At 44.9% G+C, this 26808-nt stretch overlaps 1 protein-coding gene and 1 non-coding gene across 2 annotated transcripts in view; both read right to left on the bottom strand.

Annotated features, from left to right (window-relative positions):
* The window catches only part of LRIG2 (leucine rich repeats and immunoglobulin like domains 2), a 276133-nt gene that overhangs the window by 49938 nt on the left and 199387 nt on the right, over positions 1 to 26808 (bottom strand). The window contains exons 10-13 of the mRNA XM_063955399.1: positions 26517 to 26588; positions 14054 to 14122; positions 12124 to 12287; positions 11471 to 11791 (exon numbers count right to left, since the gene is read on the bottom strand). Of these exons, the coding sequence (XP_063811469.1) occupies positions 11471 to 11791; positions 12124 to 12287; positions 14054 to 14122; positions 26517 to 26588 (626 nt within the window). The remainder of the gene's footprint in view (positions 1 to 11470; positions 11792 to 12123; positions 12288 to 14053; positions 14123 to 26516; positions 26589 to 26808) is intronic.
* On the bottom strand, positions 3916 to 4104 carry LOC135052853 (U2 spliceosomal RNA). Its single transcript, XR_010242310.1, has one exon. It is a non-coding gene; the product is annotated as a U2 spliceosomal RNA (small nuclear RNA).

The following is a 26808-nucleotide window of genomic DNA, read 5'->3' as shown; positions in this document are numbered from 1 at the left end:
CAGAGACCCTGGAGCTGACAATTTTGAACTTCAGCTCCCCAACCTCTGAGACTTGCGTCCGTCGTTAGAATTATCCAATTACAGGCGCCGAACCGTTTCCCTGCGGTTAGATGGTGTACTTTGAGCCACCAGAGTAGAGATACCCTTGCCCGTGGCGACAACCTCACCCTGTGGTGAATCTGCAGATGCGAGCCCGACCACTGCGCGAGCACATCCAGTTGAAATGGATGTCAGTGAAATCTTATGAACTGAAGCGCTTCGAAAGCCGCCACCATTGTGCCTAAGAGGCGAATGCACAAATGTACCGAGACTGTGCGTGGCTTGAGCACTAATTGTACCAGATGTCGAATAATCTGTACTTTCTGTTCTGGTAGGTAAATTCTTTGATTTACCGTATCGAGAATCATACCTAGGAATTGAAGTCGTTGAGACGGAATTAAATGTGATTTCTTGAAGTTGACAATCCAACCATGCTGAACCAGTACATTGTACGTTATCAACGCATGTTGGAGGAGCATCTGTTGAGACGGAGCTTTGATGAGCAGATCGTCTAAGTACGGAACTATTGTCACTCCAAGGGATCTGAGATGAGCTATCACTTTGGTGAATACCCGAGGCGCTGACGAGAGGCCAAATGGTAGAGCCTGAAACTGGTAATGGTTCTGGCGTATTGCAAACCGCAAGTACCTCTGATGAGGCGGCCAAATTGGAATGTGTAAGTACGCATCCTTGAGATCTAGCGCAATCATGAATTCCTGTGGCTCCAAACCTGCAATTACTGACCGCAGAGATTCCATCTTGAATCTGTAGTAAGTGACGTACTGATTGAGACCCTTCAAGTTCAATATTGGCCTGACGGAGCCATCCGGCTTCGGTACCACAAACAGACTGGAATAATAACCCTGACCCTGTTGTTGTACCGGGACCTGAATCAAAACTGCTGAATCCAGTAGGAACTGAATGGCAATTTGCAGAACCGCCCTCTTGTCGTCCGAGACAGGTAGTCCTGTCTTGAAAAACCGCAGTGGCGGAAGACAGTCGAACTCTATTTTGTACCCTCTTAACACTAAATTGCGGATCCACCCATCTGTGGATGTCTGGAACCACGCCAAATGGAACGTCTGAAGGCGTGCTCCCACAATTGGAGATCCGAGTTGGGCTGGGAGCCCGTCATGCCACTGGCTTGTCGGTGACCTTGGCGTCCTGACGACTGGTGTTGGTTTGTTGGAAACCACGTCCTCGACCTCGTCTACCAGGCGTGGATGTGCCTCTGCCACGCCCGCGAAAGGGCTGAGGTCTAAAGGATTTGAACGCAGGTCCAGAGTATCTCCGTCTTGGTACCGTTGGAGGCAATGGTAAGAAAACAGACTTTCCTCCCGTGGCCTCAGAAATCCATTTGTCCAATTCAGGACCAAACAACTTGGCGCTCCCGTAAGGTAACGCCTCTATACCTCTTTTGACCTCTGCCTCCGCTTGCCAAGAACGCAGCCAGAGTGCTCGTCGTACTGTAACCAGTGACGATGAAATGCGAGAAGTGAGCTGACAGACGTCAGTAAAAGCTGTACATAGATACTCCGCAGCCTCACAGATTTGATCAGCAAGAAGTATAAGGTGATCATCATGTAGGGCAGACTTGAGTTCTGTTATCCATACTATGAGCGCCTTAGTGACCCAAATGTCAACCAACCCGGGTCTCAGCAGCACTCCTGCTGCTATATACATGGACTTTAGCATAGTTTCTATTTTGCGGTCTGAAGGGTCTTTAAGCGTAGTAGCAGTTGGCACTGGTATGGTTAATTTCTTGGAAAGTTTTGACACAGATGAATCAACCATTGGTGGATTCTCCCATGTACATGTCACCGAGTCTGGAAACGGGTAACTAGACTTAAATCTGCGAGGTATAGAAAACAGTTTATCTGGATTCTTTTGTGTTTCTACTAACATCTTAAGAGACTCCGAAACAGGAAAACACATTGGAGATCTCTGTCGTTTAGTAAATACGACTTCATCATTTGTCAGAGGCTCCTCAGTTTCTGTAAACTTCAGAGACTGACGCACCGCTCTGATGAGATTATCAATGCCTGGGCTGTTAAAATCATCACTATCTGACTGCTGGTTCACTTCGCCCTCCTCACCCTCATCTTGCGCAGTGAGGTCTGGCATAGAATCGTCAGAATGCAACATAGCAGAAACTGGTATATCATACGAAAAATTATATTTATCCCGTCTACCCAAAATGGATTTGGACTTTTGGCAAGGCTGAGACGCCTCCGGCAGTTCTGGCGGTCTCACCCTAGACTCAGATCTTGTAGCTTCCCGCTCTTGTCGAGCGGCGGTCAATTCTGATTGCAACCCAGCCAGTACATTGGCTAGCATTTCCCATGGAGGGTTCGGGGAGGAAACTGGCTTTAAAACCGGAGCAGAAATTGTATTCGTAGCTGAATTCACAAAACATACTGTACATGTAGTAGATCCATCCGGTAACACACTGTTACAGACCTTGCAGTGAAACTGCTTTTTAGTTTTTGCTGGTGCCTTACTCATTATGCAGACGGACAATACAATATACAAAAACAGACAACTTGCACGACTCAGTAAAATAGTACTAAGGTGTGTGTGATATATATATCTGGCCAAGTGCAGTACACGTGGCCAGTCCTATATGAAATGTGATCCCAAATTCCCACTAACACCCCTGCGCCTCCGGTGGAGTAGAGATGTAGGACAGGAACGTTCTGGAATCACAACAGGAAGAACAGGAAGCATGGTTAAAATGGCCCCCATGCCATGCTTACAGTATAATCACAGTACAGGTTATAATCTTTTGAAACAGATATATAACCTGGGATAGTGGTAACAAAAGCCTAATAGCCTATGCTTTTCTTATAATCTATGCAGCCTAGCATACTGCTGCTGCTTCCCCCCCCCCCCCACCCCGTGCAGCACCGTGTGCTGTGAGCTTCTCCCCCCCCCCCCCCCCTATGTGCTCCGTGTACAGGAACACCAGGAGCATGTAAAAGGGCCGGGGAGCGGGAAACGGCCCGCGCGAGCCGGGCAGCGGGAGCCGGATGACGGCCAGCGGGCGCCGGGGAACGGACAGCGGGAGCCGGGGAGCGCGCTCCATAGAGCCGTTGAAGCGGCTCTATGAATAAAAGACCTGCGGGCGGCGCGGCTCTGAGCAGCGGCGGCGGGCGGCTTACATTGCGGCGGGCGGCTTACATTGCCGCTCTCAGAAACAGTGTCCCCACACAGTGGGGCCGTGCCCCAACATACCTGGACTCCTGTGGTGAGGCAATGACGGTGCTTCTCTGCAAGCACCGTCCAGCCTTTTCTGCAGGATGTCTGATCTGGCTGTGAGGGTGCTCTTTTAGAGAGTACCGACACGCCACAGCTGCTTGTATCAGCTTCCACTATCCCGGACCCTGGCCTTTTGGAAGGGGGGAAGGGATGTGGTAAAGTGAAAAAAGAAAAATCAGAAATAATAAAAATTAAAATATATTCAAAATAAGTGTGGACTGAGCCACACAAGCCTGTTGCTACGATGAGCACAGAAAAAAACACTGAGGTACTCTGGGATATGGAGGGGTGGAGTGTTCTAAATTTAAATATTCAGTGCCCTGCTCCTGCGGAAGCCGTCCATATCCAAAGAGTACTCCAGTGAAGTGTTTATGGAATAGACTTGGTGCTTTGTTTTTGTGATCCTGAAAAACACAGGTCTGTTTCTCCTCTGGTGCCTCTGTTGCATTGAGGCACCACTGGCACTGCCCCCAATACTTGAAACCCTAAGATGATTATCTCGGGTAAGCACGTCTGGTGGGCGTAACCGCGATGGTAGGTACGTGGACCCACCGGTAGTGATCCGTGAGATTCTTGAACCCAGCAATCACTAACCACAGATGTAATCATAAGCTCTGCGAGCAGAGAATGTCATAGTAGTACTGCAGTACCCGGTTAATGCGCGGAGTGGACAGAGCAAGCTCTTTACCCATCTCCCTGTTCTAAATTTTCATATAATATATGGCTCCCAGATAGGGGGCGTATCAGACATGAAACTAATAAGAATAGAAACTACCCTTGATCTTGGCCAAAAGGCCGAGAGGCGATGCACAGGCATTTATAATGCCTATTTTTTATTTCTTTTTTAACCGCCTCACATACTGTAGGTAGCTTTTAAACTCCTGCATATGCCGCATAAGCATCATAAAGCCAGCTGGCGATGCTTTCTTGTTTTAACCCTGCTAAAGGTTACCGGCCTACGTACCAATGGCCTGCGTAATCCAACAACCTACAGAGATGGGTCTCTAACCTTGTGGTTATGTATTAGACATCAGTTTTCCATTTCGTGGGAAAGCACAGCATACCTCCCCCAACTGTGCCGATTTTCGCAGGACAGTGCAGTTTTTTTGGGACTGTCCCAACTGCGGGCCGCAGTGTCCCGCAGTGGGGGTGTGTTAGTTGGGAGGCTCCTGCACCTGCCGCTGGGCATGCCCCCTCAGTGACGAAAGTGGGCGAGTAGCTCGCGATCGAGGGCCATCCTGCGAAACCACGCCCCCTTTTGGGCGCCCGCACGCTACACACACGCAGATGTCCCTCCTTGCTAGAGACAGACGTTGGGAGGTATGGCACAGGGAGAACATACAAACTCCACATAGCCAGGGTCGTGATGGGCACTGAACCCACCGACCCCAGTGATGTGAGGCAGCAATGCCAATCTCTGATAGACAACACCCTTTGAGCAGGTATTCCTGTTTATTTTTTTAGATTAAGTTACCTATCCTCTGGAGCAGGCATTCCCAACCACGGTCCTCAAGGCACACCAACAGTGCAGGTTTTAGTGATATCCAGGCTGCAGCACAGATGGTTAAATCAAAATAACTGAGCTACTAATTAAGTCACCTGTGCTGCAGCCTGGATATTACTAAAACCTGCACTGTTGGTGTGCCTTGAGGACCGTGGTTGGGAATGCCTGCTCTGGAGGGAAAGTAAGGCTGTATATGAATTTCTTAGTTACATGAATTATCATATTAGGCAGACTCCATGGTCCCCAGAATGAGTTACCAGTTAACTCCTTAATGGAGACTTTTCTGTGTACACAAATATCTGGTATATTTACACAAATAGGCAACGTTGTTTCCACATTAGGGTGTGGATGATGACTGCTGAGAATCACACCACACATAGAATAGTATGGGGTATATGCAATTGCGGTCGAATTCCCGAAATTGTCGAATTTCGGGATTTTTTCGCCCAAAAAAAAAATTCGTCAATGCAATTCAGTGCTTTCCGTCAAAAAAACGGACTTTAAAAATTCGACCTTTTGAAATTCGACTTTTGTCAAATTCGACTTTTCTGCAATGATACAAGTGCTGCAATTCGACCAAAGTGTATTCAATTCAAGTTTGGAAATTCGACAACAGTGCTTTTAGACAGTAAATTCGTCATTTTCAATCCGCCACACTTTGGAGGGTGAAACCAGTAAAAAAAATTTAAAACATGTTTTTTTTGGTGTTTTTTGGGGGGGGGAATAGCATATCTATTTTTATTAGAAGGGATTAGGTACTTGGTTTGTCTTTTTTGGTTGCACAAGTATTTTTTATATATTTTTAAAAATATATATATATATTTTTTTTTTTTATAGCTGGAACGGTAAAATCAAGGGAAAAAATGGCGTGGGGTCCCCCCTCCAAAGCATAACCAGCCTCGGGCTCTTCGAGCTGGTCCTGGCTCTAAAAATGCGGGAAAAAATTTGACAGAGGATCCCCCGTATTTTTAAAACCAGCACCGGGCTCTGCGCCTGATGCTGGTGCAAAAAATACGGGGGACAAAACGAGTAGGGGTCCCCCGTATTTTTTACACCAGCATTGGGCTCGGGTTCACTACGGCTGGCCGGCGGTCGGGCTCCCGGCGACCAGCATCCCGGCGCCGGGAGCCCGACCGCCGGCTTACCGACAGCGTGGCGAGCGCAAATGAGCCCCTTGCGGGCTCGCTGCGCTCGCCACGCTACGGGCACGGTGGCGCGCTACACTATTTTATTCTCCCTCTATGGGGGTCGTGGACCCCCACGAGGGAAAATAAGTGTCGGTATGCCGGTTGTCGGGCTCCCGGCGCCGGTATACTGAGCGCCGGGAGCCCGACCGCCGGCATACAGAAGACCACCCTCGGGCTCCACTAGCTGGACAGATAATGCCACAGCCGGGGGTCACTTTTATACAGTGTACTGCGGCCGTGGCATTAAATATCCAACTAGTCACCCCTGGCCGGGGTACCCTGGGGGAGTGGGGACCCCTTCAATCAAGGGGTCCCCCCCCCCAGCCACCCAAGGGCCAGGGGTGAAGCCCGAGGCTGTCCCCCCCATCCAAGGGCTGCGGATGGGAGGCTGATAGCCTTGAGAAAAATGTCTTAATATTGTTTTTTCCAGTAGTACTACAAGTCCCAGCAAGCCTCCCCCACAAGCTGGTACTTGGAGAACCACAAGTACCAGCATGCGGGAGAAAAACGGGCCTGCTGGTACCTGTAGTACTACTGGAAAAATATACTCAAATAAAAACAGGACACACACACCGTGACAAGTACAACTTTATTACATACTGCCGACACACACATACTTACCTATGTTGACACGGGGGGGTTACCCGCGGTCAGCCGCTGACCGGCGGGTGACCCCACCGCTAGCCGCAAAGTTCCCACCATTGAATATAATGGAGAGGCTTTGCGATGCGCTGTCACAGCACAGACAGCGCACAGCCAATCAGGTGAGCGCCACGTAGTAGCGCTTCCTGATTGGCTGAAGGGACCTCAGTGACAGGAGTCACGTGGGGTCCCGGCACATTCGGGGAAAGGGGTCTCGTGTCAATATGGGACCCCTTACAGGTACCAGCGGGCCCGTTTTTTCTCCCGCATGCTGGTACTTGTGGTTCTCCAAGTACCAGCTTGCGGGGGAGGCTTGCTGGGACTTGTAGTACTACTGGAAAAAACAATATTCAGACATTTTTCTCAAGGCTATCAGCCTCCCATCCGCAGCCCTTGGATGGGGGGGGGGACAGCCTCGGGCTTCACCCCTGGCCCTTGGGTGGCTGGGGACCCCTTGATTGAAGGGGTCCCCACTCCCCCAGGGTACCCCGGCCAGGGGTGACTAGTTGGATATTTAATGCCACGGCCGCAGGGCACTGTATAAAAGTGACCCCCGGCTGTGGCATTATCTGTCCAGCTAGTGGAGCCCGATGCTGGTGTAAAAAATACGGGGGACCCCTACTCGTTTTGTCCCCCGTATTTTTTGCACCAGCATCAGGCGCAGAGCCCGGTGCTGGTTTTAAAAATACGGGGGATCCGCTGTCAATTTTGACCCCGGATTTTTAAAACCAGAACCAGCTCGAAGAGCCCGAGGCTGGTTATGCTTTGGAGGGGGGTCCCCACGCCATTTTTTTCCGGGTTTTTCCCGTTTTTTCCCCGTTTTTTTTAAATTGCGGCAAAATCCGGCAAATCGGCCGTTTTTCGCCCGCGGGACTGTCGAATCTGTTTTTCATTGAATATGGTGAATTCCGGCAGCCACCTGCCGGAATTCACCTGTCGAATTGTGTCGAATTAAAAAACGGCGATAATTTGCCGCGATTCGCCGTGAATTGCATATACCCCTATATGTAGGGGGACATACATGGGGAAACAAGCATGCTTTTCACAGTTTATACAGAGAAAGAATCAGCATACCAGCCTCCAGCTAAGTGCTGGGCTACATATAATATATATTATATAATATCTGTACTAGGACCTTTTGTTTTTTAAAAGCTCCTGTACTATCACTACATCCTAAAATAAACCCGATTGCCATTTGTGGCGTTGTAGTGTACCTGGAGGAGTCGATTTGTCCCATGCAGCGTCTATGTAATCAGTGTGCAGTGAAATGGCGCCAGAAAACTGCTGGTCCCGCTCTGAGTTAGCTCCACCCCCTGTAATGGCACCGGAGCTATGTACTTATTTAAACTGGCAATGTCTCCTATATTGTGCCAGAGCATAAATACTTATTTCCACCCAACCGCTGGCCAAGTTCACGCATGGGGGCTATGGGATCTCCCCCCCCCTCCACCCTTCGATCGCACCGCACCAAGAACCGGGGGACCCCCCTAACGGGGCCCCCGGGGTGTACTCACCACTCTTCTCACCTTCAGGCATATGTTAGAGGTGTGCGGCGTGGTGCGATTGTGCCCGCGGTAACACAACCTCTCAGGACAGTGGTCCTGCAGCGAGGAAGCGGCTCTGACGCCTTACAGAGGCCGGTGGCCGGTGACCGTCCCCCCCCCCTCCTAACTCCCACTGTGCAGGTATGCTGTTGCCCAAACAGCTTATCTGAAAATAACGAACAAACTAAACTGAAGAAAAACTATCTGGAGCTCCAGAGTGTGGATCCTCTCCTGAGGGCACATTTTTCTAAACTGGCTGTAGAAGGGGGCATAGAGGGGAGGAGCCAGCACACCCAGTTGAAGAAATTTGAACAGCACCGGCTCTTTTGGACCCCATCGTACTAAGTGACCCCAGTATCCCTTATGGATGCTAGAGAAAAGTCAGCCATACAACTGAACCACTACCTCTCTCTCAAAGGCTATAATAATTTTTTAGATCATGTGATCATTCGAAGCCGCAACAGAAAGACAACTCCTGATGAAGCCCGGTTGTATCTTACTAGCACAGAAAATGTGTTCCTGCCAGTACAAGTTCTGTTAATATCTCAGTATTCAACATCAAGCTAAGTTCGTGCTAGCATGAAATCTGAATTCAGAAGAAACTATAGAATAAGACCACATAGTAAACATAAATACAAGTTGTTTGTTCAGCTATCTAATGTGCAGTTGAGTGTGACAGGCATACATTACCATATACTACAGTATATAGCATTACATTTTTTGTTTGTTTTGACTTGAGATAAGATCAAAATTACTCAACTACATTAGACAAACACAACCACTTAAAAGGAACATTATGACTCACTGTCTTTCTTTTCTCCCACTCACTGCTTGACCCATTCCAGTCTGGTTTCTGACCTCTCCATCAAAACTGCCCTCACGAAAGTCTGCAATGACCTCCTTACTGCTAAATCAAAGGACCACTACTCTCTGCTTATTCTCCTTGACCTCTGCTGCTTTTGACACTGTGGACCACCCCTCTCCTGGCTGTCCTCCTACCTCCCTGACCGTTCCTTCTCGGTCTCCTCTCATGACTCCACCTCCTCCCCACATCCTCTACCAGTAGGTGTCCCCCAAAGTTTCAGTTCGTGGGCCTCTCCTTTTCTCTCTCTACACATCCTCTCATTAGGTGAGCTCATTAACCCATTTGACCTACAATATCATCTCTATGCTGATGATACTCAAATCTACCTTTCCTCCCCTGACCTCTTGCCCGCTCTCCTCACTCATATTTTCAACTGTATCTCTGCTATCGTTTCCTGGATGTACCAGTGCTTTTTTAAACTTAACATGTCTAATGGTGGGTACACATGGAACGATACCAATGGCGATGCGCGCATCCGCGTGTCGCCAGCGACAGCCCCAGATCTTTTGAACATACAAGATGATCTGGGGCTGTCGTTAGTGATGCAATGCTGCTGAAAGCAGCATGGCCCTAGCTCCCCCCGCTGCCAGCATCGACAAGTGTGCATGCACTTGCAGATGCCGGTCCCCCCGCCGGGCACAAAGTGTCGTTCAGTGACACATCGTGCCATGTGTATGGACCATAAAACTGAGCTGATCATCTTCTCTCCCGCATAACCTCACTTCCCACAATTTCATTATCCATTGATGGCACTACTATCTCCTCTAGCCTTCAAGTGTGCAGTTTTGGAGTAATCCTCCCTCTCTTTCAAAACACACATTCAGTACCTCTCACAAACCTGCCATTTCCATCTCAAAAACATCTCCAGGATCAGACCGTTTCTCATCCAGGATGCTACTAAGACACTCATCCACTCACTGGTCCAGATTGGACTACTGTAATCTTCTCCTCTCAGGCCTCCCTGTCAAATGCATATTTCTTCAATGCTGCTGGCTGTCTCATCTTCCTCACCAAACCAAACTCCCCTCTCTTGCAGGACCTTCACTGGCTACCCTCCCCATTCAGAATCAAATTCAAGCTTCTCACACTCATCAACAAAGCCCTCACCCAGTCTTCTCCCTCTTATATCTCTGACCTTCTCTCTCTTTAAATTCCTACACATCCTCTTTGATCTGCTAATGCACACTGCCTCTCCTGCCAACCGATTACCTCCTCCCAACCCTACCTTAAAGATTTTGCAAATGCTGCTCCCTATCTCTGGAATTCTCTACCTCTCTACAAAACTTCAAATTTGCTCTGAAGACATACTTCTTCAAAAAACCTAGCCAACTCTACTCTTAACCTTGTCTACGCTAACTGTCCAGCCCTTCTATGTCACCCCAGTCTATTAGCCATCACTTTATAGATTGTAAGCCCGGATGTGCCTTTCCTTCTCTTACTTATGCTATCTTACATTTCATACTCCCTTTGATGGCACTTAACATCCTGGGTCCCCGTACTTCTCCAATACTGTCTTGAACTGTAAGTGTTTTTTCTTGTTTTGCTCATTTGTTTATGTACTCTGTAATGGGCACAGCGGATCCCTTGTGGGGCCATATAAATAAAGGATAATAATTATAATAGAAAATATCAATTATGAACACATGAGTGTTGACTGGGCCCCTTGCACCTGTACAAGAAGTTCCATGAAATTGCACAACAGGTAAGACAAGAATATTGCCGTCTCACAACAAGTGGCAATGTTCAAATTATATTAATGAGGGAGAAAAAACAAAACCCTGTAAAAACAATAAAGTGTATAGATTTTTTTTCTCTGCAAGATATGCTTCTGATCACTGAAAGTTACTGAGCAAATTAGAGTTACCTGCTGGGAATGAACATATTAAATTGTCAAAATCTTAAAAAAGGTTAGTTTCTGCACTTTTACTGGATTCTCCCTTTCACATGGATGGGAAATGAATAGACATGGAGGCATATCTAAACCCTGCGGCTAATTGTTGTCTCGGACCTATTCAATTCAAAAGAATGTGGCATGGATTCAATAACTGGAAACAAAGCATTCAGACTACTCTGGGAGAAAAGGGAAATCCTACCCAATACCTGAAAAGCTGCAACGAATAAAGTGTATTATTATTAGTGAATACTATCTATGTATATTGTATAGTCTACTTCTCTATAGAATATGAGCTAATTGAAACCACTCTAAAAGGACAGGTTTATTAGGCATCTGTAAAAAATAAAATTAAATACACACATACATACATACACACACATATATATATATACACACACACATATATATATATACACATACATACATACATACACACACACATACATACATATACACACACACACACACACACACACACACACACACACACACACACACACACACAACACCTTTTATAACACAGAGGGGAGAGCTCACCATTAACTGTGAGTTTAGCTTTGCTGGAATAATTGGTGCCAAAGTGGTTGGTTATGACACACTGGTATTTTCCTTCATCTGTAAAATTGACATTGGAAATATGCAAAAACGTAGTGTACTCTAAAAGCTCGGCCCCGTGTTTCTGGTATCTGGCGAAGGTTTCTACTTTTGCATCGTACAGGACTTCACCGTCTTTTCTCCACGCTGTAGACATGGGTGTGTCGCTGCTGCTGCCTGCAGCGCATATCAGTGTCACATTCATTCCTCTCAGAGCCACAGTTGTTTCTGGATGAACTTTTATTTGTGGTTTGGGAAAATTATCTGGGAAGGCACAGGGAGGGAGAAACAGAGGCAGAGGATTAGGTATACTTTAAAACACAAACAAGTGGAAAGGTAGGCTCAACTGAACTATAGCCATCATTTGTAGTATTGATTTCCTATAAATAACCTTAATAAGTCTCCCAACCAGAACAGCAGAGACCTGACATGGAACATTATTTTAGATATAATTTAATTAAGTTAAGCCTTTACTTTAAGAATTGAAACAAAACATGCTACTAACTAAATCTGCTATGATAAAAACATAGAATCGCTTCTTCCTTTTATGAACTGTTAAAAAGAAAAATAAACAAAGCTGAAAATAAAATACTTACTACAAATAAAATCCTCAGAAATCACACTGAGCAGAGAACGCCCACAGAGACCATCAGGGTGAGCACAGCTCACATTAACCGCATGTTGCAATCCACTGTCAATTAGCCACTGGGGAAACCACTTTAGTTGACAGTCGCAAAGCAAACTGCTTGTGTTTAGGATTCTGCAGAAGACTCACACAGTAAGTACAAACAGGTAAAAAGCAGCATCTTATTTTAGAACAATCATGTATACAAAATGTCTGTGCCTGCTTCTCCCATTTGGAATATAAGGTCTCATGAGCAGGGCCCTCTTCCCTCATGTGTTTTGCCTTCAGTTGCTTATACTATCATCTACTCCACAGGTTCTCAAACTCGGTCCTCAGGACCCCACACAGTGCATGTTTTGCAGGTGATCTCACAGAATCACAAGTGAAATAATTAGCTCCACCTGTGGACCTTTTAAAATGTGTCAGTGAGTAATTAATACACCTGTGCACCTGCTGGGTTACCTGCAAAACATGCACCGTATGGGGTCCTGAGGACCGAGTTTGAGAACCTATGATCTACTCCAGTGGTTCTCAAACTCGGTCCTCAGGACCCCACACAGTGCATGTTTTGCAGGTAACCCAGCAAGTGCACAGGTGTATTAATTACTCACTGACACATTTTAAAAGGTCCACAGGTGGAGCTAATTATGTCACTTGTGATTCTGGGGTGTAGTACGGTATGCCGGCTCCCGGCGACCAGCATACCGGCGCCGGGAGCCCGACCACCGGCATACCGACAGCATAGCGAGCGCAAAGGAGCCCCTTGCGGGCTCTCTGCGCTCGCGACACTATTTTATTCTCCCTCCAGGGGGGTCGTGGACCCCAACGAGGGGGAATAGTTGTCGGTATGCCGGGTGTCAGGATTCCGGCGCCGGTATACTGTGCGCCGGGATGCCGACATTCGGCATACAGAAGACTACCCGTCATTCTGTGAGGAGACCTGCAAAACATGCACCGTGTGGGGTCCTGAGGACCGAGTTTGAGAACCTGTGATCTACTCCATAGAATGGCACCTAACCACTGGTTTCTGCCTCCCTGCTGCTTAGTGTTATATCCACTGACGCAGCAATGTTTATAAACCATTTACTCATCGAGCATTGGTTTGTACTATAATCTTGCACTGTTTATGTACTTTGCTAGACGCTGTGGAAAACCTTGTTGTGCCATATAAATAAAGGATTATAATAGTAATAATAAATATCCAAAGATAACGTTAATATGTACCCAAAGCTGTGACACTTAGGGGTATATTTACTAAAGTGCAGGTTTTTAGTCGTGGAGATGTTGCCCACAGCAATCAGATTATAGCTATTATCTTCTAGAAGGTGCTTGATAAAGGAGAAGTAGAATCTGGTTGCTATGTGTAACATCTTAACTTCTAAAAACCTGCACTTTAGTAAATACCCCCAAGAATCAGGACACAGTCTTCTAAAAATGCAAAACCATTCTTCTAAATCATAGGTCTGCAAACTCGGTCCTCAATACCCCACAAAGTGAATGTTTTGCAGGTAACCCAGCAGGTGCACAGGTGTATTAATTACTCTGACATTTTAAAAGGTCAGCAGGTGGCGTTAATTATTTCACTTGTGATTCTGTGAGGAGACCAGCAAAACATGCACTGTGTGGGGTAATAAGGACTGAGTTAACAGAGCTATGTTCTAAATTCTAAATTGAGATTTTCTATGAAACATAGCCAAAAGATTATTTAGACTGAAATTCTTTAAACACCCAACTTTGATTCACCAGTCATAATGCTAAAAAAAATAAATTAAAAAATAAAAATGAAACCCAATCAGACCTGATCTATGCAGCTGTGGGATGGGAATATATATAGAATGGAGTCTAACTCTATAATTACACAATATATAAATATGCCCACCAAGAATAAGGACAATACTTACAACTCTTTAAGTTTAATGTGAGCAAAGGCGTTTTCTTGCACAGACATAATCCCATTATTACTCAAGTCACTGTGAAGAGAAATTAACAAATCACAAATAAATAAAAAAAATAATATAATGTGTTTATTAAGTGAAGAAACATTTTATGATGATACATTATAAAAACCACAGTATATTGGTGTCAGATACAATGTTAGTTCAAGTAATAAATACAAAATGACCTTTTGGCCCTAAATAATGGGGTGCATTAGCACAATAATCAGTATAATGATAACTTATTGAAGAAAGTCACTAACTTTGGCATAAGGGGTTAGAATTGCTGAAACACAGCACTGGAACCGCGCAATAAATCTGACCGACCTTGGTATCGTCTGTGTGATGTATGAATGGGGATGTAGTTATTTGACCGGCGGTCAGGATCCCACACGACAGAATGTCGGCAGGGGGCAGAGGGCTATTCCAACTCGTGGGAGTCCACGACACCTATAGAGTGAGAATAGAACCTGTGGCGAGCCCGCAGGGTGGCTTCGTTGCCCTTGACCCCTGTCAGCATTCTGGCGGCCGGGATCCTTGCCACCGGTCAAACATACCCAATGCGTATGGATGTTCATACCATATCTACATGGGTTTCTTCCTCATGCTTCAATTGCCTCCCATTCTTCCATAAACATATGGATAGGAGAACTAGCTTCTGACTAAAAAGCATGTGTGATGGTGTTGTGGCAGAGACTAAACACTGCGATAGTGTAGCTCTATGTAATATATGCAGGTGTTATAGGAATATAATACCAGCAGCACTGATGCATTTCCTTGCCAAAAAGAAAAATGAATATTAAAAACTGAATTATTTTTTATAATCTACATCTGTCTTTCATTATGCAAAATTTGTAAGCGATATATTTCTAATTAAAAATGTCAAAGTAAAAACATATTTATGGTGTTTTACTAACTGCAATAAATACATACAATACTTTCCCATACAATATTATCTCAGAATATAGTAACAGCTGCTATTGAACTAAAACAAAACTAAAAACACTGGATTAAATCATTGTTGCGCATGATTTAAAATGTACTTTAGCAGCATCTTAGTAGTTACCAGTCCCTTTGCTTTAAATGTGCATACACACAGTGAGATTTTGGATATCTTCGATTTTGACTATGAGATATGGACTATGCGATATTGACTAAGTGCCAATTTTGACTATACTTTGTACTAGATAGTCCAAATTGACTTGCCTGCACAGTCTATCTAACCTAGCAATACCGACCACGCATCAGGATTGCATCGGTATCACAAGGTGGCTAACACCTTGCGATTTGCATTAGCTTTCCTTGTGATTTTGACTATATAAAAAATATGTATGGGTGTGACAAATATGCGCAATTAAAACCAGAATCATGCAGCAGAAACACACGTGAATAAAGTGTTCATCCAACACTCAAGAAAACTGGATGTAAAAAGATAATTATCACGTGTTCAATCCTGCGCTATTCTGCTTAACCATGTGTGAAACATGTACCATAAAAGTGCATATATACAAACAGATAATCGTGCAACATAAATTGTGTACATGCAGAGCACCACATCCAAATAAAATGAAAAGTTACTGAGCTTTTATAAATGGAAATGGATCACACGCTTCGGTGAGCAGCTTCTTAATACATGTAGGAGACAAGATCGTCCAAGAATCTCTGAAATCAGAAGAAAGTGCTTCCCTCTAATGGGTATGACCCTTGGCAGGGGGATTAGCACAGAAAATAACTCATAGTGCAGTATTTTGTATAAAATCAAAGGGGTTTTAATACAAATCGCACTTACAACACATAGGAATAAAAATCACATGTAAAAACTCCTTTTCTGGCAGCAGCACTTGAACATTGTAAACATATCACCACAACTCCTGTTGATGTTCTCAGGATGGGGTTCGGCAACCACAGCTCCGGAATCTGTGGGAGCCTCTCCAAGGTGACAGTGCAGAATCGGTGAATGTCCAAGCAGGCAGGAGTTACAGGAACCACACTTAACGCGTTTCGGACCTCGCTGGGTCCTTCATCAGAAGTGTGGTTACAGTCACAAAGTAAACCTTTTAAAGGGTTTACTAATTACACAACTAGAAACAGCGGTGCGGGGAATCTTCATTTCCTGTTCCCCGACCGGAAGTGATGTTATCCGCTTGAGAGCGTTGCGTTCCATGACTATTTTACCGGAAGCAGGAAATCCTTCTCTGCTGACGTCAGCGCTGCGTTCCACTGCGGGTCATAGAGTCACTTACGCCGCGTTCCACTGCGGATCATAGCGTTCATACAGTCACTAGTAAGAATATTCATTCGGGTCCATGATTTACACATATAAATAATAGATGATAACATTTTTATCCAGAGAGATATTCCAATAGACCCTGCCAAAAATGTAAAATATATGGTGATACATACATTCAGAATTTCATAATTTTTCGATGTTAGCCTTCACCATACCAACATGTATAAAGTGATAGTGCTTGTTAAGAATGTGTAACAAAAAGTAAACCATTTGTATTAATTCAATTAAAAAACATCCTAATAAAAAGTCATTGTTCAAACCATCCCGACATCTATAAAGTGACAGTGCTTATTACAGAATATGCAGGAAAGAATAATCCATTTATATTAATTAAGTTAAAAAGCATCCTAATTCAAATTCATTATTCAAACCATTGGGAGTGAGAGTTTTTAAATAAGAAAATCCACCGCATCTCTGCTTTAGATAGCCTTTTTTCCACATCCCTGGTTCTCAATTTTGGCAGAATTAATTCTATACCACAAATTTTTTTTAGATGGCATTCTTTTTTCTCATGATATTTTTTAAAATGTGCCGACACGGTGTGTGTCCAGACCTTTTCTAATGTTGTATATGTGCTCAGCCAGCCTGGTTTTCAGGGCTCTAGTGGTCCTGCCTACATAGTACAGGCCACAGCTACAACCGAACACATATACAACATTACGGGAATTACACGTAATGAATTGATTGATGGTGTAAGTCTTATCGTTAATGGTTAATTCCTTAATTTTACTGGTATCACTTTTAACTGTTCGACACATAAGGCAGCATCCACACCGGTGGAAGCCCTTAGTTCGAACACACTGGCGTGATTCTACATCTAAACTACTTCTCACAAGTTTGTCCTTTAGGGCCGGGGCCTTCCTATAAATAAAGGACGGTACTGTTGGAAGACTTTCAGAGAGCTTGATCTTGCAGTAAAAGCTTCCAATTTCTTCTAAAAATATTTTCAATGCTTTTAAAATTGGTACTGTACTGACTAATAAAAGCCCATTCATACTTATCATTTTTCTTATTCTCACAGTCTTTAATCTTTAGCAGATCATCTCTTTCTATGTTATTTATTCTTGTTCGAGCTTTCTCAATTGTGCCTGATGCATAACCCTTCTGTTTGAAACGCTCTGAGATCTCATTTAGCTGTACATCACAAATCTCTTTATCTGTACAATTGCGTTTAACTCTTGAGAACTGACTGAAAGGTCCCTTCTTGAGGACTCTCTCTTCATTAATATCTAGCACTCTTGAACTCAAATTGAAAATCTTAATTTCCTCACTAATTTTTTCCGTTTTATTTTCTATGTCGGGGGTATTTATCTTTTTTTTGTTTATTGGGTATAGATTTTGTTCCCGCTCTTTTTCCCCTATATCTCTTTTTATTTTTACCATTTTTTACACTTTGGGTCTCCTTGGGGTTCTGGGGTCCCAGTTTAAATAAGATTTTACTTACCGATAAATCTATTTCTCGGAGTCCGTAGTGGATGCTGGGGTTCCTGAAAGGACCATGGGGAATAGCGGCTCCGCAGGAGACAGGGCACAAAAAGTAAAGCTTTTTCCGATCAGGTGGTGTGCACTGGCTCCTCCCCCTATGACCCTCCTCCAGACTCCAGTTAGGTACTGTGCCCGGACGAGCGTACACAATAAGGGAGGATTTTGAATCCCGGGTAAGACTCATACCAGCCACACCAATCACACCGTACAACTTGTGATCTAAACCCAGTTAACAGTATGATAACAGCGGAGCCTCTGAAAGATGGCTTCCTACAACAATAACCCGAATAAGTTAACAATAACTATGTACAATTTATGCAGATAATCCGCACTTGGGATGGGCGCCCAGCATCCACTACGGACTCCGAGAAATAGATTTATCGGTAAGTAAAATCTTATTTTCTCTATCGTCCTAGTGGATGCTGGGGTTCCTGAAAGGACCATGGGGATTATACCAAAGCTCCCAAACGGGCGGGAGAGTGCGGATGACTCTGCAGCACCGAATGAGAGAACTCCAGGTCCTCCTTAGCCAGAGTATCAAATTTGTAAAATTTTACAAACGTGTTCTCCCCTGACCACGTAGCTGCTCGGCAAAGTTGTAATGCCGAGACCCCTCGGGCAGCCGCCCAAGATGAGCCCACCTTCCTTGTGGAGTGGGCCTTTACAGATTTAGGCTGTGGCAGGCCTGCCACAGAATGTGCCAGTTGGATTGTGCTACAGATCCAACGAGCAATCGTCTGCTTAGACGCAGGAGCACCCATCTTGTTGGGTGCATACAATATAAACAACGAGTCAGATTTTCTGACTCCAGCTGTTCTTGCAATATATATTTTTAATGCTCTGACAACGTCCAGTAACTTGGAGTCCTCCAAGTCACTTGTAGCCGCAGGCACTACAATAGGCTGGTTCAGATGAAATGCTGACACCACCTTAGGGAGAAAATGCGGACGAGTCCGCAGTTCTGCCCTGTCCGAATGGAAAATCAGATATGGGCTTTTGTAAGATAAAGCTGCCAATTCTGACACTCTCCTGGCAGAAGCCAGGGCTAGAAGCATGGTCACTTTCCAAGTGAGATATTTCAAATCCACCTTATTTAGTGGTTCAAACCAATGAGATTTTAGAAAATCCAAAACTACATTGAGATCCCACGGTGCCACTGGAGGCACCACAGGAGGCTGTATATGCAGCACTCCCTTCACAAAGGTCTGGACTTCAGGGACTGAAGCCAATTCTTTTTGAAAGAAAATCGACAGGGCCGAAATTTGAACCTTAATAGATCCCAATTTGAGACCCATAGACAATCCTGATTGCAGGAAATGTAGGAATCGACCCAGTTGAAATTCCTCCGTCGGAGCACTCCGATCTTCGCACCACGCAACATATTTTCGCCAAATTCGGTGATAATGTTGCACGGTTACTTCTTTCCTTGCTTTAATCAAAGTAGGAATGACTTCTTCCGGCATGCCTTTTTCCATTAGGATCCGGCGTTCAACCGCCATGCCGTCAAACGCAGCCGCGGTAAGTCTTGAAACAGACAGGGACCCTGCTGAAGCAAGTCCCTCCTTAGAGGTAGAGGCCACGGATCTTCCGTGATCATCTCTTGAAGTTCCGGGTACCAAGTCCTTCTTGGCCAATCCGGAACCACTAGTATCGTTCTTACGCCTCTTTGCCGTATAATTCTCAATACTTTTGGTATGAGAGGCAGAGGAGGAAACACATACACCGACTGGTACACCCAAGGCGTTACCAGCGCGTCCACAGCTATTGCCTGCGGATCTCTTGACCTGGCGCAATACCTGTCCAGTTTTTTGTTGAGGCGAGACGCCATCATGTCCACCATTGGTCTTTCCCAACGGGTTACCAGCATGTGGAAGACTTCTGGATGAAGTCCCCACTCTCCCGGGTGAAGATCGTGTCTGCTGAGGAAGTCTGCTTCCCAGTTGTCCACTCCCGGGATGAACACTGCTGATAGCGCTATCACATGATTCTCTGCCCAGCGAAGAATCCTTGCAGCTTCTGCCATTGCACTCCTGCTTCTTGTGCCGCCCTGTCTGTTCACATGGGCGACTGCCGTGATGTTGTCCGACTGGATCAACACCGGTTTTCCCTGAAGCAGAGGTTCTGCCTGGCTTAGAGCATTGTATATTGCTCTTAGTTCCAGAATGTTTATGTGAAGAGACGTTTCCAGGCTCGTCCATACTCCCTGGAAGTTTCTTCCTTGTGTGACTGCTCCCCAGCCTCTCAGGCTGGCGTCCGTGGTCACCAGGATCCAATCCTGTATGCCGAATCTGCGGCCCTCCAATAGATGAGGACTCTGCAACCACCACAGAAGAGACACCCTTGTCCTTGGAGACAGGGTTATCCGTAGGTGCATCTGAAGATGCGACCCTGACCATTTGTCCAACAGATCCCTTTGGAAAATTCTTGCGTGGAATCTGCCGAATGGAATTGCTTCGTAAGAAGCTACCATTTTTCCCAGGACTCTTGTGCATTGATGTACAGACACCTTTCCTGGTTTTAGGAGGTTCCTGACAAGCTCGGATAACTCCTTGGCTTTTTCCTCCGGGAGAAAAACCTTTTTCTGAACCGTGTCCAGAATCATCCCTAGGAACAGCAGACGAGTTGTCGGCATTAACTGGGATTTTGGAATATTCAGAATCCACCCGTGCTGTTTTAGCACTTCTTGAGACAGTGCTAATCCCATCTCTAGCTGTTCTCTGGACCTCGCCCTTATTAGGAGATCGTCCAAGTATGGGATAATTAATACGCCTTTTCTTCGAAGAAGAATCATCATCTCGGCCATTACCTTTGTAAAGATCCGAGGTGCCGTGGACAATCCGAACGGCAGCGTCTGAAACTGATAGTGACAGTTTTGTACAACGAACCTGAGGTACCCCTGGTGTGAGGGGTAAATTGGAACGTGGAGATACGCATCCTTGATGTCCAAGGATACCATAAAGTCCCCCTCTTCCAGGTTCGCTATCACTGCTCTGAGTGACTCCATTTTGAACTTGAACTTCTTTATGTACAGGTTCAAGGACTTCAGATTTAGAATAGGCCTTACCGAGCCATCCGGCTTCGGTACCACAAAAAGAGTGGAATAATACCCCTTCCCTTGTTGTAGAAGAGGTACCTTGACTATCACCTGCTGAGAGTACAGCTTGTGAATGGCTTCCAAAACCGTCTCCCTTTCGGAGGGGGACGTTGGTAAAGCAGACTTCAGGAAACGGCGAGGTGGATCCGTCTCTAATTCCAACCTGTACCCTTGAGATATTATCTGCAGGATCCAGGGATCTACCTGCGAGTGAGCCCACTGCGCGCTGTAATTTTTGAGACGACCGCCCACCATCCCCGAGTCCGCTTGAGGAGCCCCAGCGTCATGCTGAGGCTTTTGTAGAAACCGGGGAGGGCTTCTGTTCCTGGGAAGGAGCTGCGTGTTGCTGTCTCTTCCCTCGACCTTTGCCTCGTGGCAGATATGAATAGCCCTTTGCTCTCTTATTTTTAAAGGAACGAAAGGGCTGCGGTTGAAAAGTCGGTGCCTTTTTCTGTGGGGGAGTGACTTGAGGTAGAAAGGTGGATTTCCCGGCTGTAGCCGTGGCCACCAAATCTGATAGACCGACTCCAAATAACTCCTCCCCTTTATACGGCAAAACTTCCATATGCCGTTTTGAATCCGCATCACCTGACCACTGTCGCGTCCATAAAGCTCTTCTGGCCGAAATGGACATAGCACTTACCCGTGATGCCAGTGTGCAGATATCCCTCTGTGCATCACGCATATAAAGAAATGCATCCTTTATTTGTTCTAACGACAGTAAAATATTGTCCCTGTCAAGGGTATCAATATTTTCAATCAGGGACTCTGACCAAACTACCCCAGCACTGCCCATCCAGGCAGTCGCTACAGCTGGTCGTAGTATAACACCTGCATGTGTGTATATACTTTTTTGGATATTTTCCATCCTCCTATCTGATGGATCTTTAAGTGCGGCCGTCTCAGGAGAGGGTAACGCCACTTGTTTAGATAAGCGTGTTAGCGCCTTGTCCACCCTAGGAGGTGTTTCCCAGCGCTCCCTAACCTCTGGCGGGAAAGGGTATAATGCCAATAATTTCTTTGAAATTATCAGTTTTTTATCAGGGGCAACCCACGCTTCATTACACACGTCATTTAATTCTTCTGATTCAGGAAAAACTATAGGTAGTTTTTTCATACCCCACATAATACCCTGTTTAGTGGTACCTGTAGTATCAGCTAAATGTAACGCCTCCTTCATTGCCAAAATCATATAACGTGTGGCCCTACTGGAAAATACGGTTGATTCGTCACCGTCACCACTGGAGTCATCGCCTGTGTCTGGGTCTGTGTCGACCGACTGAGGCAAAGGGCGTTTCACAGCCCCTGACGGTGTTTGAGTCGCCTGGACAGGCACTAATTGATTGTCCGGCCGCCTCATGTCGTCAAACGACTGCTTTAGCGTGTGGACACTATCCCGTAGTTCCATAAATAAAGGCATCCATTCCGGTGTCGACTCCCTAGGGGGTGACATCCTCATATTTGGCAATTGCTCCGCCTCCACACCAATATCGTCCTCATACATGTCGACACACACGTACCGACACACAGCAGACACACAGGGAATGCTCCTAACGAAGACAGGACCCACTAGCCCTTTGGGGAGACAGAGGGAGAGTTTGCCAGCACACACCAAAAGCGCTATATATATATCAGGGATAGCCTTATAATAAGTGCTCCCTTATAGCTGCTTTGTTATATCAAATTATCGCCATAAATGTGCCCCCCCCTCTCTGTTTTACCCTGTTTCTGTAGTGCAGTGCAGGGGAGAGACTTGGGAGCCGTCCTGACCAGCGGAACTGTGAGAGGAAATGGCGCCGTGTGCTGAGGAGATAGGCCCCGCCCCTTTTCTGGCGGGCTCGTCTCCCGCTATTTAGAGAAATCAGGCAGGGGTTAAATATCTCCATATAGCCTCTAGGGCTATATGTGAGGTATTTTTAGCCTTTATAGGTAATCATTTTGCCTCCCAGGGCGCCCCCCTCCCAGCGTCCTGCACCCTCAGTGACTGCCGTGTGAAGTGTGCTGAGAGGAAAATGGCGCACAGCTGCAGTGCTGTGCGCTACCTTTTGAAGACTGCAGGAGTCTTCAGCCGCCGATTCTGGACCTCTTCTGTCTTCAGCATCTGCAAGGGGGCCGGCGGCGTGGCTCCGGTGACCATCCAGGCTGTACCCGTGATCGTCCCTCTGGAGCTTGATGTCCAGTAGCCAAGAAGCCAATCCATCCTGCACGCAGGTGAGTTGACTCCTTCTCCCCTCAGTCCCTCGCTGCAGTGATCCTGTTGCCAGCAGGAATCACTGTAAAATAAAAAACCTAGCTAAACTTTTTCTAAGCAGCTCTTTAGGAGAGCCACCTAGATTGCACCCTTCTCGGCCGGGCACAAAAATCTAACTGGAGTCTGGAGGAGGGTCGTAGGGGGAGGAGCCAGTGCACACCACCTGATCGGAAAAAGCTTTACTTTTTGTGCCCTGTCTCCTGCGGAGCCGCTATTCCCCATGGTCCTTTCAGGAACCCCAGCATCCACTAGGACGATAGAGAAAACGGGGCGAATATGAGGTAGATGGATTTTCATCCTGCATATCCTGAAAGACTGAAAACCTATTCGTAGTATTATAGGAACTATAGTTCCTAGGTACCCTCTCGTTACGCCAATTTATTTATGGCGTACTGGGAGGACCGCCAAATATGGCCGGATGGCGGTCTAGTGGCGAACCTGGTGTCCTGGCAGAGGTACATAGATGATATCCTGTTTGTGTGGAAGGGCGATGAGGAATCATAAACTATGTTTTGTAATTCACTTAATGAGAACAATATGGAGATAAAACTCACGTTCTCACAGAGCAAAAGGGAAATTCATTTCTTGGACCTGTGCATTTATGTTGATCAAGGGTGCATAAAAACCAAAAACTATAGAAAACCCACTGATACCAACAGTTTCATTGAGAGATCAAGTTTGCACCATGATAACTGGCTAGAGGGGATACCTTTCAGTCAGTTCTCAAGAGTTAAACGCAATTGTACAGATAAAGAGATTTGTGATGTACAGCTAAATGAGATCTCAGAGCGTTTCAAACAGAAGGGTTATGCATCAGGCACAATTGAGAAAGCTCGAACAAGAATAAATAACATAGAAAGAGATGATCTGCTAAAGATTAAAGACTGTGAGAATAAGAAAAATGATAAGTATGAATGGGCTTTTATTAGTCAGTACAGTACCAATTTTAAAAGCATTAAAAATATTTTTAGAAGAAATTGGAAGCTTTTACTGCAAGATCAAGCTCTCTCTGAAAGTCTTCCAACAGTACCATCCTTTATTTATAGGAAGGCCCCGGCCCTAAAGGACAAACTTGTGAGAAGTAGTTTAGATGTAGAATCACGCCAGAGTGTTCGAACTAAGGGCTTCCACCGGTGTGGATGCTGCCTTATGTGTCGAACAGTTAAAAGTGATACCAGTAAAATTAAGGAATTAACCATTAACGATAAGACTTACACCATCAATCAATTCATTACGTGTAATTCCCGTAATGTTGTATATGTGTTCGGTTGTAGCTGTGGCCTGTACTATGTAGGCAGGACCACTAGAGCCCTGAAAACCAGGCTGGCTGAGCACATATACAACATTAGAAAAGGTCTGGACACACACACCGTGTCGGCACATTTTAAAAAATATCATGAGAAAAAAGAATGCCATCTAAAAAAAATTTGTGGTATAGAATTAATTCTGCCAAAATTGAGAACCAGGGATGTGGAAAAAAGGCTATCTAAAGCAGAGATGCGGTGGATTTTCTTATTAAAAACTCTCACTCCCAATGGTTTGAATAATGAATTTGAATTAGGATGCTTTTTAACTTAATATAAATGGATTATTCTTTCCTGCATATTCTGTAATAAGCACTGTCGGGATGGTTTGAACAATGACTTTTTATTAGGATGTTTTTTAATTGAATTAATACAAATGGTTTACTTTTTGTTACACATTCTTAACAAGCACGGTCACTTTATACATGTTGGTATGGTGAAGGCTAACATCGAAAAATTATGAAATTCTGAATGTATGTATCACCATATATTTTACATTTTTGGCAGGGTCTATTGGAATATCTCTCTGGATAAAAATGTTATCATCATCTATTATTTATATGTGTAAATCATGGACCCGAATGAATATTCTTACTAGTGACTGTATGAACGCTATGATCCGCAGTGGAACGCGGCGTAAGTGACTCTATGACCCGCAGTGGAACGCAGCGCTGACGTCAGCAGAGAAGGATTTCCTGCTTCCGGTAAAATAGTCATGGAACGCAACGCTCTCAAGCGGATAACATCACTTCCGGTCGGGGAACAGGAAATGAAGATCCCCGCACCGCTGTTTCTAGTTGTGTAATTAGTAAACCCTTTAAAAGGTTTACTTTGTGACTGTAACCACACTTCTGATGAAGGACCCAGCGAGGTCCGAAACGAGTTAAGTGTGGTTCCTGTAACTCCTGCCTGCTTGGACATTCACCGATTCTGCACTGTCACCTTGGAGAGGCTCCCACAGATTCCGGAGCTGTGGTTGCCGAACCCCATCCTGAGAACATCAACAGGAGTTGTGGTGATATGTTTACAATGTTCAAGTGCTGCTGCCAGAAAAGGAGTTTTTACATGTGATTTTTATTCCTATGTGTTGTAAGTGCGATTTGTATTAAAACCCCTTTGATTTTATACAAAATACTGCACTATGAGTTATTTTCTGTGCTAATCCCCCTGCCAAGGGTCATACCCATTAGAGGGAAGCACTTTCTTCTGATTTCAGAGATTCTTGGACAATCTTGTCTCCTACATGTATTAAGAAGCTGCTCACCGAAGCGTGTGATCCATTTCCATTTATAAAAGCTCAGTAACTTTTCATTTTATTTGGATGTGGTGCTCTGCATGTACACAATTTATGTTGCACGATTATCTGTTTGTATATATGCACTTTTATGGTACATGTTTCACACATGGTTAAGCAGAATAGCGCAGGATTGAACACGTGATAATTATCTTTTTACATTTTGACTATATAGTCAAAATCGCAAGGATAAATCTTATCGTGTGTACACACCTTAACGGAGGCTGAGAGAAATATTTGAAAGGGTGTGAACGGCACAGAGGCAAATACTTACAAACTTTGATTTAGATTTTTTTTTTTATGCCACAAGTACAAACACTACAAATTGCATTTTATTAAAACATCACAATACGGAGATATATTCAGAGTATCAGCATTTATGACATTTAAATGAGAATACAGTTACATTTAGGGGCGTATGCAATTAGTTCCGATTACATTTCGGAGCGAATGAATTCGCCCCACTCGTATTCATTTAGGGCCGTTTTCAACAGTTTTGAAGGCATTTTCGACAGAAAACAAGTGGATTCGCTGATCCATGTGTTTTCCGCCAGTCACAAAAACTGGGCTAATTGCATACACCCCATAGTCTATTATCAATTCCAATGTCAATATGGTAACAAGTATGGACCAGAATTGCCGCACATGTGTATTTATTTGATTAAAGCAAAGTGTCTTATGATTTTTATTCACCTAACACACAAATACTTACAGATGTTGCATTGAATCCAGGCCAGTGAAAGCTTTCTTTGTGATGGATTTAATCTTGTTCCCCTGCAAAATCCTGAAACAAAAGTGTTAACAAATCAGCCAACAACGTCTCTAATCTAAGTGAAGATGTGCTTCTCTATCGTGCAGACACAAAGGAAATTACAATATTTAAATTAGTAAAGACCATTATTTAAAATGTCAATTCATCTTTCTTGATGGAACAGTGCAGGGAAGTGTGGGAGATTCTCAACAAGATACTAGCTTAGCTTTAATACTTACATTCAAGATCAAAT

Source organism: Pseudophryne corroboree, chromosome 2, assembly GCF_028390025.1.
Source record: "Pseudophryne corroboree isolate aPseCor3 chromosome 2, aPseCor3.hap2, whole genome shotgun sequence".
Classification (NCBI taxonomy): domain Eukaryota; kingdom Metazoa; phylum Chordata; class Amphibia; order Anura; family Myobatrachidae; genus Pseudophryne; species Pseudophryne corroboree.
The sequence above is the reverse complement of the archived record's forward strand: the minus strand, read 5'-3'. Positions and strand labels throughout refer to the sequence as shown.